This window comes from Xyrauchen texanus, chromosome 10 (genome assembly GCF_025860055.1).
Source record: "Xyrauchen texanus isolate HMW12.3.18 chromosome 10, RBS_HiC_50CHRs, whole genome shotgun sequence".
Taxonomy (NCBI): Eukaryota; Metazoa; Chordata; class Actinopteri; order Cypriniformes; family Catostomidae; genus Xyrauchen; species Xyrauchen texanus.
In genome coordinates, this window is record NC_068285.1 from 10,516,318 (window position 1) to 10,534,758 (window position 18,441).

General features: G+C 40.0%; 2 protein-coding genes across 2 annotated transcripts in view; one reads left to right on the forward strand and one right to left on the reverse strand.

Moving 5' to 3' along the window:
* LOC127650189 (ribosome biogenesis protein bop1) overlaps positions 1 to 18,441 on the reverse strand; it is a 113,745-nt gene that overhangs the window by 62,914 nt on the left and 32,390 nt on the right. The gene's annotated exons all lie outside the window — the stretch shown is intronic.
* Positions 1,486 to 9,219, forward strand: LOC127650202 (basic helix-loop-helix transcription factor scleraxis-like). Its single transcript, XM_052135468.1, has 2 exons — positions 1,486 to 2,442; positions 8,511 to 9,219. Exons 1-2 carry the CDS (start codon positions 1,864 to 1,866, stop codon positions 8,547 to 8,549), a joined length of 618 nt encoding a protein of 205 aa, XP_051991428.1. The 5' UTR covers positions 1,486 to 1,863; the 3' UTR covers positions 8,550 to 9,219.

Here is an 18,441-nt window from a genome sequence, read left to right on the forward strand (position 1 = left end):
CTTACCAAATATATCCCTTCCTCAAAAAGACAACAAGACAAAAATCTATTTCTCAGAGGGCTCATCTTCTTTTAATCATAAACTGATTGCTGGTAATGACTGAGGGTGGAACAGGTGCAACGATGTGAGTTATGGTCCCACTGGATGATGTTTTGTAGCTATTTCCCTCCCGTGACTAAATTGACCCAGCCAAAGAAAACGTCAGTGTGTTAAAGTGTGAAACAAACCACTCATCTTCATGGACAAAGCGGTTCATCAAGCTGGACAGTCTCGAGCGGAAGAAAATATGATGATAGTGATGGACACGTTTGTCAATAACGTGGTAAGCTAAAAGATACGGAGGGTCAGGGGGAAGAGGGCAGAATGGCCCCCACTTTATGTATTTTTATAAAACTCCAGGGCTAAGGCCTTGAGTGTGAGTGCTCTCACTATGATCCAGTATCATCCAGTATGTTAAGAGTGGAAGAAAGAGGTAGAAGGAAAGACAGCAGGGCCGATGTCAAAGGAGAGACCAAGAATAAAAGACAGATTACAACAGACAGGAAGACTAGAAGGAAGAAAGGAATGAAAAAAGCAAGAAAGGAAGCATGAAGGAAAGATAGACTGCAAAGTAACAAGGCTAAAAGGAAGCAAGCAAGCAACTAAGTATGGAAGGAAGAAAAAAGCAAGGAAGCAAGAAAGGATGGAAGTAAAGGAAGACAGACTGGAAAGAATGAAGGCTAGAAGGAAGGCAGAAAGACAATCAGACCGACAGCAAGGAAGGAAAGAAGAAAGCAAAGTTGGAAGGAAGCAAGAAAGTATGGAAGTAAAGCAAGACAGACTGGAAAGAAAGAAGGCTAGAAGGAAAGCAGGAAGACAATCAGAGAGACAGGAAGCATGGAAGGAAGGAAAAAGCAAGGAAGTAAACAGGCAAGGAATCAAGCGAGGAAGACAGACTGAAATGAAAGAAGGCTAGAAGGAAGGCAGAAAGACAATCAGACCAACAGCAAGGAAGGAAAGAAGCAAGAAAAGATGGATGGAAACAAGAAGGGAAGCAAGAAATTAAGAAAGTAAAAAAAAGCAAGGAATCAAGCGAGCAAGACAGACTGGAAGGAAAGAAAGGAAATAAAAGGAAACAAAATAAACAAACCAAGGAAGCAACACAAAGAATGTAAAAAAAAGAAGAAAGAAAATGGAAATAAAACCACACCAAAAAAATAGAAGCCAAAGGAGTAAGACAGAAAAAAAGAAGAAAGCAAGAAATGCCATTCTTTAACAGTGATTTACATGAGGAAATTCATAGCTGGATGGAGCCACTTTACTCCCTGCCTGTGCTGAGCAGCCAGCTGGGGTATTTGCATAAGCAGTAAAAGAGAGGGATGGACAGAGAGAGAAAGAAAGGGAGAGAAAGGGAGGGTGAAATCATACCAGACACTCCCACAACCTATAAAGCACAACCATACTGAAACACTCAAGAGTGAAACCACACGTGGGTCTCTGCTCAGAGGGAGAGTCAGCGCTGCAAAGACACGGAGAGAGACAGATGAGGAGTCTGCATGTGTTTACATAGAAACGAGACATGGATTTTAGCTTAAGGACAGAAACATTGATGGGATGTGACTGAGGTCAAGTTCAACTACAACAACACCTAAAGATCAGTTCCCAAAGTTCCTCTGATTTGACTGCAAAGTTAAACTTGAATTCTAAGGAACTTCAGTGACACAGCAATGTAAAACCAGAGTACAACTCTACCAAAGGACTACAAGAGTTTGAGCACAAACAAGTGAATTCTTCGTTCTAAAGCTAAGAGATCCATGTATAAAGATATCTAGAGCCTTATAAGAAACATTTGGAGAGGTACAGAAGTTTCAGCACCTGCTGACGATGTCTTTTGCGATGGTACGACCGGCTCCCAGCCGATTCCTATACTCTGATATATCTATGATGTCAGAAGATGATGAGAATGGTAGCGAGAGCTCCGGCTCTGATGACCGCTCATTTCGTTTGGACACCTCGGGATATGATCTCAAAGTTGGAAGCAGAAAGAGAAAACCTGGTATTGGGGGTGGCAGTGGACGGCTCGTAGGGGCACCACCGAATTCCCTTGGCATAACCGGTTCGCCGGTGCCAGAGGGCCGTCAACGCAACACAGCCAACGCACGGGAGCGAGATCGGACCAACAGTGTCAACACTGCATTCACTGCATTGAGGACTCTCATCCCAACGGAACCGGCCGACCGGAAGCTCTCCAAGATAGAGACATTGCGATTGGCATCCAGTTACATCTCCCACCTGGGAAACGTGCTGCTGGTGGGTGAAGCTTGCGGGGACGGCCAGCCGTGCCACAGTGGGGGACCCTCGACCTCAAACTATTACCACCACCACGGATCTCCAAGCAGAGACTCCGAGAACTCGCAACCCAAACAGATTTGCACGTTTTGCCTCAGCAACCAGAGGAAACTGGTGAGTAAAACGCATGTAGATGTTCTCATGAAATGATTGTGGAATGATTCAGACATGTTCAAGTCCAAAAACAAGCTGAAGAAATTCCAAAAGAGGTGTGAAATAAGGTTGTACCTCAGGGAGGGGTAAAAGTGTGTGATTTATTCTCTGTTAGCAAGGTCATTGAGGGCAACGACTTGAGGCGAGAAGGTGGATGGTGTTGTTAGGTTAAACATTTGAAATTAGACACTTTTACATGAAATACGCAAAATGCCGTCATATTAAACTTAATTTATCAAGTACCTTTCATTCTAGCTGTAGCTTAAAGTGCTTTATAAACAAGGTACTCATTTCCTTTCTAAAAGAGGACTGTAAATATTGCAACAAAATTGATCGACATAAAAGCAGCTTGTAAATATGTTCCCATATTCCCAATTTCTGGAAGTGGCACTGCTTTTACCAATAACGTAATTAATTAAAACCAGATGCTAAAATTCTGAAAGATAATATGATATAGTTTGGTACAAGTTTTCTGAGGCAGGAATATCTTCCGATATAAAATTTCACACTGGCAAACTACTTATCTGTTATCATGAATCTATGTCATAATTTCACCCTCCCTGAGACATTTGACACTAAAAAACCATCCTCGGCACTCTAAAGCTGAATTATGACTTCATCCACATGTCCTTTTCCATCATGTGAGATATCTCTACTACTGTGTGCTGCTAACATGACCTCATAGACAGATGCAACGAAAGATCGGATTAAAAGTAGCCCAGCAGAAAATATCCAATCAACAAGAGCCTGTCAGGAAATATACAAACACATCGTTCATCTGGTCTCTCAGAGAGCACGACTGCACTGACCTTAGACCATAGAGCCGCAGCACATTAAAAATAAAACCGTAAATCATGCTCTGGCTGTGAGGAATACAATGACACCAAACCAAAAGCAGAGTGATCTGTAATTTAAACTTGCGTGGCGAAGAACTGTCAAAAGTTGAAATACAACAAGCGCCCAAGGCAATTAAGGCTGAGCCATGACACAAGAGCATTTTTGGTCAGGGTGCTTTTAATCCTCAAACACTTGAAGAGCTTCCAGAAGCCACTGAACTAAAAGGAAACATGAAACAAGAATGCAAAGAATTGTTTAAAATCTGCTGTGAAGGAAATAAACCATAAACGTTTGGGACAATAGCAGCAAGAGATTCCGCAGAGGATGCTCGGTTGAATTACAACAAACCTAGTTTGGGCCATTTATGACAAATGAGCAAATGGGAGGCATAAATATGCTAATGTAAATGGCCCGTGATCTATATATCAGGCCATGAGAATCCACAGAACATCTGCTTAAGGGTATTTTACCCCTAAGTAGCCATGCACCCTCCTCAACTATTCACAGTAACATCCCGTGTTGTGCTACTTGCTTCGTTGTTCCCCAGTTAATATCCCTGTCAAGTTCGACGCTCAACTTGTTCCAGAGAACTTCCATTTAAAATAATTCAGAGGATTTTCACCCATTTTTGAAAAGAACACAGCGGTCCTCGCAGATCTCTTTAAGCTGAAGAGTATTAGGGTTTGTAAACCAGACAAATTTAGATGTTTTTAATTACAAAGCGTTTTTCTTGTTACACGATACAGCCTAGAAAGGATGTCTGGATTTTGTGGATTTAGATGCAGCAACAAAAAACTACTCAATGAGCATGTTTAAGCATCTGTACCCAATTCACCCGATATCGAAACATAACAGTTTATAAATGTAAAAAGTAGGAGTGAAACATACAGTTCACACACTTAAGTTAATTTATACATTTCATTGCATTAGATAGCTGAATATAAATATGGCATCCGCAAAAAATGAACAGATTTTACTTTTCGGTGCCATTTTTGCAATGACTTTAAATCAACTGGTGTCATTTTAGTGGCTATCAGATCACACAGGTGTCCTAGCAGAGTAACCGCAGGTCTGTACAGGCCAGAGTTAATCACGTTACCTAAGGAGATGTTGCAACGGCATTTGACAACCAAAAAGTTTTCCGTGTATTTTCTTGATTTTGACCAATACATGTATTGTTTTATCATTTGAAGCCTATTAAACTTCTTTTTGAGAGCTGTTTTGCTTAAAGTGTGCTTGTGCTTTATTCCTTGGCATAAATGCCACATGGTTTGATTTTCCGTTATATAACGCAAAGACATTCAAACAATTGTGGCTTAAGTGTCTGAGTAATTATATAAAATGGTGCACTAAAATAAACCTTATCACTGATAAAACAGCCCTGTTGGCAACCTATAATTAAAATAGTTTAATTCGTTAAACTGTTTATGGTCCGATCGTTGATGAAAATCACAAAGAAACCACCCAAAAACCACCCAGTTAGGAACAACAACAGGCGAAAGGCCAACACTCCCATTTCAGGCCATAACTTTAATCCTTACAAATGAAATGATAGATCTTTACAAGTCCTATCGAGAATTACGCCCATGTCTTCAGGATTCTAGTGGCAGGCAGATATTTGAAACAGACCGGCCTTTCCTTTGTAGTGAAGTTTCAGAAGTGGGTATGTGCACTCCAAAACCACATTCGTCTCTTTTACCCCTACTTAGTGCTCATTATGCCGTGAAAGTATCACACAGCCAAGACACAAGCCTTTATTGTTTCTAAAGAAAGAAAGAGGAAAGAAAAAAAGAACAGACTCCAAACGAAAGACGTCGAGGTATAACTAAACTCAAATGTTCGGGTTTGCGCCAAAGTTTAAAGTCTGTAAGCTGACACAAAACAGACAGTGGAATCGAGAATCTCCTGCAAACTGCATTATAGACCTTTAAATCAAACGCAGACAGTCATGCAGCAGAAAACTGCTACTTTTGCCTGCAAAGACGTTCAGGAATAAAACAGATTTGTGTCTATATAAAAATGATCGATTTTACCTCAAACATTTTCCATCTTTTGATTCATCTGGCATTTTTATATATATTTATTTTCAACTTGGACAGCATAAATTTGAATTTCTATATCAGAGTTTGTACTACACACATACACAAGTTTCATTCTGACACCATTTGCCTTCGCCTTTTTTACTAAACCACACAAGCCAATAGTGGCAAGCATTATTCAGCGTTTGGTTTCTCACAGGTGAGGATGTGAGACAGGTATGGATAAATTGTGATGTATTGCATAACATAAATGTTTCGGGAGCATGCATTTAAAAGGCTTTTTCAACCAAAACGTACTCAATTTACCCACCCTAACGTCATTTCAAAGAACCATGCTGCTAATTTGGACCATGGAGATATTTCAAGAACCTCTTTCCATGCAATGACGGTTCATAGTGACCACGGCTGTCATCCTAAAAAACAGAAAGGCTCCAGAAACGGACTTGCATTTGATCTTCCCCTCTGACGATGCTCGTGTCTAGCCCGCATTTGCTTCCAGAATTCGAAAATAGTGAAGCAATGCAGTCTTGGCATAAATTACATCCAAGTGCCTTTTTTAAATCAGGGCGTGAGCTTTGATGGAAGGGGAGATTATCAGTGAAGAACAACAATGGTTAATACGGTGGCCTGTTCCTCACACAAAACTATGGTATGGGTTGAGCACACTTGGTATATAGCACGCCGGTCATCTGAATGACTTTTATGGTGTGTTTGGATTGTTTTCGTGCTTTTTGGAGCTTGGTCAGTATATATTCATTATATGCAAAAAGCGTAATAAAGATTCTTTACAAATTTCTGCACTAAAGCAGCGACATGGGAGTGAATAAACGATATCAGAGTTGTATTTTTTGGTGAACTACTCCTTTAAACAGTGAATAATGTAGGACGGATGGGAAAATCTGGCACATTTTCCATATGATTATGCTGTCTGCTGTGTAGGTAGTCATGCAGTCAAAGCCCGGGTCATATTTTCTTCATAATTGTTGAGACTTCTCTCATTACGAGCATATGGAAGAGATTAGAGTCATTCGCTCGGGAGCCCAAACATTTGACACAATACGAAATTATCTGAAGTGTTAGTGGTGCATGTTAAAAGCCGAAATGTTCCTCTCTAAACTGACGTTTCAATCAAACGAATCTTGAAACTTTTTGCCAAACATGAAATCGAATAAAACTGGCAAGTGTGAATACTTCAATGCCTTCTGGAGAGTTACGTCACATGAATTGGCTAATAAATTGGCTGGAATTGGGTTATCCTTTAACACAGGTGGTGCGGTGAGCCGTATAATCAAAACGAAAGGAAACGAGTGGTTTTGGTTGTGGGCTACCACCGAACATGGCTAAAACAATCAAAAGCGTGTTATTATAATGTAAACGGTGCATTCAAAGGGAGTGAATCTGGATTAACTCGAGGAGAAGATGATCGGCCTGTCATCGCCATCAAGCTGTCAACGTTACCTGTCAACCTTAGGTGAAGGCAAATATTTGTGTTAAAGAGGCCTGTCGTAGACTGCTTAAATTAAAAAAACAGGAATGCCAATTTATTGATATAGATATTTAAGAGTTTGCCGTTATGTGTTTCCTGCCTTTAAGTACAAGGAAATAATGTGTTTATAAAGGACTTCAGAGTAGGCGAATGTACGATCAATCCTGGCATTTAGACGTAAGCTCCAGCAATAATAATTTCTTTACGGCGTGTTAGACAGGATATGAAAAGCAAATGTAGGCAAAATCCTATTAGTTTTGACGCAAGTTATCCCTGGAGTCAAAGCGCTGGTGACTTTAAAGTGGCAGTGAACTTAAGAGGAGGGGCTGGGGGAAAATATCGAAGGAAAAAAGAAAAGAAAGGAAAACGTTGAGGGTCAGGGTTATTTTCAAATGAGACTCCATCAGTTAAGGCTCAGTGTTTTGATTAGGAGCTCCGCCTATGTCAGATGGTGCTGTCGAAACGACGGCATTCCATATGATCCCGTTCTAACCAAAGCAAACTGGGAAATGCGAGCCAGGTCTGTGTGTGTGTGTGTGCTACCGCAGACGGAAAGGTGATAGGAGAAAAACAGCAGGCGCATTAATGCCTAACCACCGTCCCACGGGGGAACAGCAACATCAAGACAAAAAGTCAACAGCTCAGTAGAAACGGTGTCGCATTTTCACTACACGTTGTTACAAAGACAAATAAATAATTAATCTTGTCCACTTGTAAAATAATGGATTATATTATGTCGTGAGAATGAGATCTTCCATTAAAAAAATGTAAAAATAATTTTATTTTTTTATTATTATTTATTTTATATATATATATATATATATATATATATATATATATATATATATTATATATATATGTTTTTTCATCTTTATTCATTTTATATATATATATATATATATATATATATATATATATATATATATATATATATATATATATATATTTTATTTTTATTTTTGTATTCATTGTATTTATTTTTTTGTATTCATTCTATTTATATATATATATATATATATATATATATATATATATATATATATATATATATAATGAATAATAAAATAAAATGAATAAAACAAATATATATATTTTTTTAAATTTTATAAATTTGTTGTATTCATTTTATTTTGTATTATTATACACTTCATTTTTTATATTACTATCTCTCTCTCTCTCTCTCTCTCTCTCTCTCTCTCTCTCTCTCTATATATATATCTCACACACACACACACACAGTGTATAATTGTGTCTGCAAAAAAAAAACTTTTATCAAAGACATATTTTCATATTTCATATTATCATAGACTTTTTTCATTAATATTTTCGTTAATATTGCGCTTTTCACAATCCATATCGTTTCAAAGAAAAAAAAATACATTTGTTTATTAATAAAATAATCGCTTATAAAAATGTGAGAATGAGATTGAAGTGAGATGGACATTTTTCTTCACTAAACTTCCATCAACCTGAAATATTTTAGGGTTTCTTTTTATAGGTTTTTATTGGTCTGTACTTTTATGTTGCTCCAAATGACTGTGATCGATTAGTGATGTGAATTCAAATGTTTATCGTTCAAGAATGAGATTGAAACACCAATGCAAATTCTGCCACACCTAAAGCATTTTCATTACTGATCTATTATTAATTGTTTTCTTTCGTTGCAGAGCAAAGACAGAGAGAGAAAATCGGCCCTGAGGAGTTAGACCACAACACAAATGGATTTACAAAACATCAACAATTAATAAAAACTGCTGACTGAAAACTTTAAGCTGCAGTGTATATATGCAAATATCAATTCATATTTAATTATTTGTCAATTGTCTTTGGACTGGGCTCAGCTTTTGAATTGAAGGGAAAAAAGCGTACGACTGGAAAAAGACCAGAATTTTCAGACTGCAGCAACTTGTCTTACACAAGAGCTGAACATTTTGCCAAAGAAGGCAATTTCCATTTTCACAGCTTCAGTTTCCACCTTTTCCACACTTCGACACACAAAACATACATCAAATGTTAATCTTTTACCACAAGGAGCTGATGTAAAGCTATCTGCCAAAGATTATCCAAAGAAGAGGACTGAGAAATACTCTTGTGACTCTTACAGGAGAAACGGCGCCATGGAGTTGGACTTTGCAAAGCAAAACAACAATGTTAAAAGGAAGACCATCCTTCTCATACTTTCAGAATTGGAGGGAACTTTTGGGACTGAGCTTATATCGAGGACATGAGTGGATGCAATTTGATACGCTGAATCATTCTTTTCCCGAAAAAAGACACTTAGCCTAACTATGAAAAAAAAACAATATGTTCAATAAATGCTGTATACTGTATGTCTAATATGGTAAAATACTTGTATTCTTCATTGATTAAATTAACTCTCATGACTCAAAAATATCTGTCAGAAACATTTTATAGTAGTTTGTACATCTTTGCCTGCATCTTCCAACCCTTGTAATCCAAGCCAACACCTCAATAGAGCTAAAAAAAACAAAACACATAAAATATCCTGTCGTGCTATTATCCCAGTAGGATATCTCTCATTCTGGGTCCCATCCTTTACACACACTGTCTGTTTTCCATTAAACATGCAAAGCATTAATAGATGTAGACTAGAGGTAGACCGATATATTGGTTTTACAGGTTAATCAGTGCCAATACTTGCTTTTTGGAACTATTGTTAATGTCAAAAATATGTCGACGATGTGCCGATACGATAGATGCCGATAGTTTTTTCATAATTTCAAAAGAAGAGTCCCTGTTGTGCTTCGGGCTTGTTTATATGTAAAAGTCCCACGTTATGCCCCAAATCTAAATAGTTTCTAGTTATTTTGGGGATTTTGATTGAACAATAAACTGCATTTATATGCTTTGTCTGTGCACGTAATAGTAAGGAAAGAATACAATATTTTTTTGACATTCTGTAAATCAATTTTAAAAACTAGCGGCCGATTAATCGGTTATCAGCCTTTCCCACCATCTTAGTTATCGGTATCTGCAAAAACGGTCGATATCGCCAAAAACGGACGTATCAGCAAAATCGGTGGACCTCTAATGTAGACAAAGTGCAACCTCCTTAATGCAAACACTAAAACATTTAGATATAACCCATGTTGTCATATCTTTGGGAATCAGAACAAACATTTGGCATACTTATTCCCAAGTCCCAACAGCTCACACTTTAAACCATCTTTGCAATTATACTTGGTAAATGGTGTTGTTTAGTGCTGTTATTAGTAGCGTTAAGTAATGCAAGCATCAATATTACTATTGCTCGTATACTTAAGTGATATGGATGTGTCGGGGGATGCAAGGCAAAAGGGTTGGAAAACACTGGTCTTTTGCACTATTTGTTAATTTTGATGTTTAAAAAGCCTGAGTTGTGTTGGATGAGCATATACCGAACAGCCACATTAAAACCACCTGCCTAATATTGTGTAGGTCCCCTCGTGCTGCCAAAACAGCGCCAACCCGCATCACAGAACAGCTGATTTTAATGTTTTCATTCTACTTGGATGGGTAGGAGTCGTACCTGAACGGCACAGGAAGTGCGGCCGGTCAGACAGATAGCTGTTCTGTGTGGCGGCGCTGATGGGATACGCAGGTATAGCATTTGGCAGCGTCCGACCCAATGGTCCAAAAAAAAAAGAGCAAGATGAAGTTCGGACAAAGTGTCTTTGTCTCGAGTGTCTCGGCTCAATTATCACCTCCTACACCCTCCAAAACCTGTTTGCTCGCTTACGTCCCACCTGCATCGGCAAAAAGAAATCCTTCAAACCCAAAACACCATCACTAAAAGGACTCATTCACAAACCAAGGCCAGAAAGTGACGACTCCTGGAAAACTCTCTCTCACACACACACACATAGTAGGTGATATCCCACTGAGTCTTACCCCTCTGTTCACCTCGGCCTGTCATTCTGTCATCCCCTCATATCTCACCAGCACACATAGAGCTGCACAATATCAACACGCATGAACCCGGTTACCCATTCTATCTCAGATGCAGTCCTCACTTGTCTGAGTACACGTTTACAACCTTTGCAAAAAAAAATAAAGGTAGCAATTAGAGCTATGAATCTATTTATTGAAATAGACAGCTTGACCAGAATCCCTATAATAAAAGTAAAATAAAAGTTCCCAAATAATGTAATAACGTAAATAAAAAATACTTACATTTTAGAACATTTTTAAGACGATTTTACCTGTATGAGTTCCTATTGATGTCTTGTGTATTTATTGAACTAAGGTTCATTTCTCAATCCTTTTCAGTTGTTTGATATTGGATTTTATGTATAAACACATGTACACCGATCAGCCAAAACATTAAAACCACCTGCCTAATATTGTGTAGGTCCCCTCGTGCCGCCAAAACAGCGCCAACCCGGATCTCAGAAGCATTAAGAGATGATATTCTAGAGACTGTTGTGTGTGAAATTCCCAGAAGATCAGCAGTTACAGAATTACTCAAATCAGCCCGTCTGGCACCAACAATCATTCATGTGATTATGTAATCAGCCAATCGTGTGGCAGCAGTGCAGTGCATAAAATCATGCAGATACGGGTCAGGAGCTTCAGTTAATGTTCACATCAACCATCAGAATGGGGAAAAATGTGATCAGTGATTTGGAGCGTGGCATGATTGTTGGTGTCAGATGGGCTGGTTTGAGCATTTCTGGGATTTTCACACACAACAGTCTCTTGAATTTACTCTGAATGGTGCCAAAAACAAAAAATATCCAGTGAGCAGCAGTTCTGTGGATGGAAATGTCTTGTTGATGAGAGAGGTCAGCAGAGAATGGCCAGACTGGTTTTAACTGACAAAGTCTACAATAACTCATAACCACTCTGTACAATTGTGGTTAAGGCTTAAGAGTGTGATTTTTTTTCCAAACATATTGACCAATGAAATATCTACAGACCGATAAAATATCTTACTACACTGTAATACACTCACAAAAATATTTTTGCCTATTTTTAAGATGTATCCATTTCAATTTAATAACAAATTTACATCTAACTGAATTGCCTAATCTTAAACAAAATAAAATGTACAAATCTTAAAAAAATGCAAGTTTTATTAATTACATTTTCTTCAAGACTATTCAATGGAAATTTGTTATTAAATTGAAATGGTACATCTTAAAAATAGGCTAAAATATTTTTGTGAGCGTAAAAAGCAGGGATAATTTTTTCGTTTTGGTTCAGAAGTACCGCACCCTCCTTTCTAAAAGGTTACCGTTTAGAACAAAATAAAAGAATGTTCTTTTAAAAATGACAGTACCCTATACTGAGTGGTTGGCGAAATACCCAACCCTTGCAGTGTTGCCAGACCTCGCAACCGAAACAAGCAACATGGTCTGGAAAAATAAGCCCAAAATCAGCCACTTGCCTCACCAAAATATGCGGAAATAAGCAATTACTTTTAACCGGCATAGAATTATCGGCATAGAAATCATAACAAGCAGTTAACTAACAGTCAAGTATTATTTTCTTTACAGATCTGCTTCAGAGTCAAAACCCGGCAGCATGAAATCAGTATTAAAGCATCAAATCTAACAATAATTCAGTGAAGACTTGGGAACAATTGAGAAATATCCTTTTTACCTCTAATAATGTTGTCCTTGCACCTGGATTAGCCGTGCATGTATATGTAGTAATTATACAGTTGTTAAAATGGTCTTCATTCACTGAATGCATCATCAACAACGGGCAATTAGGCAAAGAAATGTGTGATGCAGCCGTTTCCTTCAGGTCCAAAACACATGTTTCATTGGCCGTTGGTTTCATGAAAAACTTTTCAGAACAAAATCAACCAGTTATAACCAGTTACCAGCATTTAACATTTTAATACAAAAAATTCTGTGATTTTGTGAAAGATTTTGAGAAAATGTAAACAAATGATCAAATTTGAGCTGTAAGTTGATTCATTGAAACATGAAGTTTGAACTGATTAATGGAAATTATTCAAATTACCAAGAACAACATTAGCTTAATTAGCACACATTCTGAAATCACCCCATGCCGAACAGATTATCTAAACTCCAATGTCATAAAAATCAGGACACACTAGCAATAGATGAACTAAGGCCATATTTACACATTTCAAGCAAGTCAGAAGTTCTCTAATGTCAAGGCAAGCACAAATTTAAGAGTGAACAGAACCAGCAAACATACATGTGATATGTTTGGATAAACAATGGATAAACAATTTAAAACAGAGCAGGCCGATGAGCAGAGCAGACAGACGAGTTCTTTCCATGAAAGTTTGGATGTGGGGGTAATAATCTGGCCTCCCCCAGGTCCCTTGAGACCGTCTGGAGGATGGCTAACAGATGACAGCATTACAGGCCATCGTCTCGCCCGATCCTGGTCTGCTCAGCGTCAGAAATCTCCTCTCCTGTCCACTTTAGCCCAAAGAGTTGCCATGCTGTAACGGCAGGCTGGTTTGGGATCCAGGAAGAGGAAAGTCGCCTGTATCTGCTCAAACCTGATTCCCTCACCTGACAGACCTGCAGCTGCATGCCAAGCTAACCGCCCACTTCTAATTTCAAACATCTTACACCGCTGAAGGAACCAAATAGGCTATAAAAATAAATCTCATCATTATTTCTAAAATAGCGAAACCGCAAAGAGTTCGTCAAAAGGTCAAGCGCTCATTACTTACGGCAAGAACCCACTGAAGAAAAAAGGCTGGGCGCGCTGCACTACACCACCCTGATAAATAAATAATCTGCAGATCTTCGCACACAGGGCTTTAACCTTGGAGGCCGCATGTGGAAAGTTTGCATTCTGGCATTGCAGGTTTCAAATGGGTTTCCCACCTGGCCTCAAAGCATCCGGTACATCATTCAGAGAAAGTCATTATTTATTGAAAATTAAATATCTAATGTGGCCCTGAAGCTTTTCTCTACCACAGCTCTGGTTGTATAAGCGAAGGCATCGAAAACAAAGCCACAAGAGTGCAGCGCTTGACTTTTCCTTTCTATCATTAACGGACACATCCCAATGATGTCAATACCATGAAGATTTTTCCTTCCACTGACTCACGAGCCACGAAGAGCAGTTTGTCTTTATGGTTTGAGAAAGCATATTTTTGTTTCAGATTTGACGACAGGCCCGGAGAACGTCTGACTGAAGGCATCTGAACAAGATGGACGTCAAGTGAGCCAAGGTGGTAACATGCCATATTTTTTTCCTTTCAGTTATTTTTCCGCATTTAATTTAAGAAAACATGCAAAAACACGTTTAACAAAATGTGGAAAAACTTTATCTGCTAGAATAAATGGGAAATACAAACTCTGTTCCAAAACCTAGGTAGCTGCCCACTGAGGCAGCATTTTTAAAAGCTAGGGTATCCTTTAATTTATTTTGTGCTGCATTCATTTCTCGCCACGGTCGAGCAGACTGTCTTTATGTCCAGAAGAACTGGCCTGTACACAAACAATACACACTGTGCTGATGATGAAATTTGTGCATGAGATTTAGCGGAATGCGGAAAACCAAAGTACACTTGGGCATTTGGCTAAAACAAGGTATTTTAAAAAGGCAGCAACATTGGTGGCCTGAGTAGCTCAGTGAGTAAAGACGCTGACTACCAGCCCTAGAGTTCGCGAGTTTGAATCCAGAGCGTGCTGAGTGACGCCAGCCAGGTCTCCTAAGCAACCAAAAAGCCCCGTGGCTAAGGAGGGTAGAGTCACATGGGGTAACCTCCTCGTGTTCGCTATAATGAGGTTCTCGTTCTCGGTGGGGTGCTTGGTGAGTTGCGCGTGGATGCCGCAGCGGATGGTGTGAAGCCTCCCCACACGCTGTCTCCGCGGTAGCGCACTCAACGAGCCACGTGATAAGATGCACAGGTTGACGGTCTCAGACGTGGAGGTAACTGAGATTCGTCCTCCACCACCCGGATCGAGGCGAGTCACTACACCAACACGAGGACGTAAGACCGAATTGGGCATCCCCAATCCCCAAATGCCTAACTTTTAGAACAGCCTTTATGTCACAGATTTATGTCAAAAGCACACCTATGATGCCTTAAATATCGAGTTCCAAAAAGGACAAAGAAAAACACCATTAAACTAAGAAACAACTCTATACTCTAAGCCGCCTGAAGCCATTCAATTACTTTGTGCAATGAACAGACCAAAACTTGTTATTCACCCTTAAATTTAATTATAGATCACCTCCCAACTGCAGTAGTCACCATATTGGATATAAGCGCTTAAAATTCAGTCCGTTCATTCCACAAAGTGTCGTATGGCAACAAAGTGTCATATGTACCACTGTACTTACTACAGACAGCAATGAAGCCCGAGACAACAGCTTAGTTCAAAGTGATGGTATAGAACAGCAGAAGTGTGCTCCATCAGACAGTCCGAACAGAATGAGTGCAAGTGAAAAGATAAAATGTCCAAACAAGAGGTCGCTGCTACAAACCGCTATGACCTAAATCTCTCACGGCACGGATCATGGATAAACAGCGCAATATCAAATGCCAAGCGCGAGCACATAGCGGTCTACATCCGGCAGAGACCTTGCAAGTTACAACTGCACATTCACAGTCCAGTGCGTAACAATGCGCAAAAAGGTGTTTGGATTAAATCCAAGAATGTCGATTATACGGATGTGTGTAGAATGAGATGGAGAAAAACACAGACTAAAAGTAACAAAACAGATGAAAAACAAACATCTTTGGTGTAAAGCGGCACTTAGTAAACAAACTTCCAGTATCCAGGATGATGGGTGTCAGTATAGAGTCCAAAACCACAAGTATTACTGGGATGAATGGGACAAGCAAGAGCAAGCTAAAAACTGTGATGGGAGAAAGGTGTCTTGAGTTGTTCCTAGCAGGCTACTCAGCATTCCAGGCTCCATATGGCTAGGATTAGGGATGGGGGCGGGGTTAGGGCAAATTCTGCCAGGACAAACCCAGGCACCTTTGTACAATGGGAGCTAAAACGTACTTTATTAGTTATATTAGTTGAATGGCTTCCTTTACAACATCCGTTTTGCATGGATCACATATTTGGACACACATTAGGCCTACACGGAATGGGTCGAACTCAAATTTTACTCTCAACAAGCAGTGAAAACTCGCCACTGAACTTTTTCCTCAATCATGGTGAGTGAAATCAGAAAACATGCAAGCCAGTGACTAATCACATACATTTTTAGTCGCAGTGTGCGATATTGGTTGCATATGTGAGTGATTTACTAGCATTGTAGATGGTTGTACATAGAGTAAAATATTGATCTTGGGATATTAAGAATCGATATCGGGATCGTTCAAATGAATACAATAGGAAAAATTCAGATTTTTACCCAGCTCTAATCATATGGCAAACAAGTCTGGAGTAACATGAGAGTGAGTAAATGAGTAAAGTTTCGATTTTGGGTGTACATTTCATTCAAAATGTGGCCTCCATAAGCAGCTCACTAGATTTTGGAGACACATATCTCCATTCCAGTCCTCACAGGGACTCTTCCCCCACCACCCCATGAGCCCGATGCAGCCCCCGCTGGCAGTTGGTTTCAATCAGGCCTTCTGGCAGCATGCACGCTGGCCCAACCGGGAGTTGTGCTGAAGACCGGATGAAAAGGAAGTCCTAAAAACTGTGGAACGACAGGTGGCTACTTTGGCTGCTCTATCTCTCGCTTTAAAAAAAAAAAAACCTCCCTCAATCCCAGCTTTCCAACGCCTACCCCCCACCTCCACACACCTGCAAGAGTCCAGCAGACCACAGCCTAGGGTCCCGTTTGCTCTGTCTGACCGACACGCAATTTCAAGGCTGCCCCCCAGTCCTCTGGATCAACATTCCCTTCCGACTTAGAAAAACACATCCCTGCTTCTCCTGAAATAGACTATTAAAAAGAGATTTCCTGCTGACAGCACTGTGTCAGGCCAAGATTCCACATAATTTACCAGCAATCTGTCAATTTTATCAGCCTATTGATTTCAGCAGAGCACACTGGGCTGAAAGAAGACCTTTGTGTCCTCAGACAGGAATGGTTTTGAAATCACTTCATTCTCTACCTATAGACCGAAGACAACCGAGACTTCTCAATCTACAGAGGCTTCTTGGGGTATTTGGCCCACCGCCCAGACAACTATTGCACGTTTGCTGATCGATATCATTTTTTGTCAATTCTGTGACAATTTGAAACATTCGAAGGCCAGAAATGCATTGCAAGCATGCAGTGCCGTTGGACATTCTTAATGAGCCTTCTTTTGGTAGCCAGTGTGGGGGTAGCTACTTTGAAACTGTACCTTCCCAAGCTACAAGATAACTAAAAAGTAGCACAGTCAAGCTACTCTTTTAAAAAAAACTAGAGAGCTACACTACATGCTACTAACAAAAATGAGTTAACTACATTGCTGCTATTAAAAGAACAATTTTTGACGTATCAATCAGATATTATGTAATTATCAATTTAATGATCATGTTCTGATTGCAAAATTAAATAATATCACCAAATATTTAGTATACATTTAATTAGGGTGACATTCCCTTACAAAAAGTGACATGGCTTTATATGTTTAACCATGGTATTTGTAGTAAAACCATTGTAACCACAAAATTAGCCATGGTAACTTACTACAATGGCCGGGTCTAAGGGCCTTTACACACACGATGAGGCAAGCGCAGTGTCTTGTTCACTTTCAATGAGAGGTATGCAAAAAAACGGCAAATTGCAGGCGGTATTGCTAGCGGTGCTCGTACACCCAAAATCCTTCCACTTTCACATGCACATGCCGTGAGAGAGAAAAAATATTTTATCTCTTTCTGAGCGGCTGCGCCAGCCGTGTCTGGCTTAACCAATGCTTTATTCACAGCCAATCACTTTGAACTGCATGTGGCGGAATGACCCGCCACTGCCTTTCATCATCGTCGCCCCAACTCTTAGGGCCGTCCTTCAGCCAAGCTCACAATGGGAGTGGGCTGGAGAGCAAGAAGAGGTGTATAGTTAATAAGCCTCATTCCGACAGTGGTAGAAGAAGCACACCTGATGTGAATAATGCTTCATCACCGCTGTCTTTAAATGCAGATTGCACCTCTTTTCGGGGAGCCGGCTTCAAATCTCCATGTGTCCCCCAACTGGCATCTTTGCACAGCCAAGACCAGAGTGGGGAGGGTTCAGTCGATTTAGATGTGACGCTGGACCTGCTTCTCGGACCCACAGCGTGAGTTAGATGTGTCGCAGGGGGGCGGGCTACAGGCCGGGCCGCTTACCCCTCATACCTGCCACAGACCTGGGGAGACGTTGATGACGCCGCCGCCCCACACGCCACGTATCCAGGAGGGGACTGCGTGTGGCTGTCGGACCATGCTCAAGCCTGGGCCGCTCCATGGACACACCCCCGACCTTCACTGAGTAACTGTTTCACCGTGAGGATGTCAAAGGCCCTTTAGTTTTGAACACCATACCCCTGGACACTATTGTCCCCATTTTTGGACATTTTATGTTTATTACTATTTCCAATAAATGCCCCTCCGAGGCTTTACACCCTCTCTCTTGCTCACCCTGCAACACTGCAGTACAGCCCATTGAAGAGATGGTTAGTCTATCCCTCACAGTCTCTTTGTCATTCCCTTTAAAAAT

What these genes read in the sequence shown, in the direction of transcription:
- LOC127650202 (XM_052135468.1), top strand. Translation starts at nt 1,864, where the DNA reads ATGTCTTTTGCGATGGTACGACCGGCTCCCAGCCGATTCCTATACTCT. An exon ending in TCAGCAACCAGAGGAAACTG is followed by an intron (nt 2,443 to 8,510) that starts GTGAGTAAAACG and finishes CTTTCGTTGCAG; the next exon opens with AGCAAAGACAGAGAGAGAAA.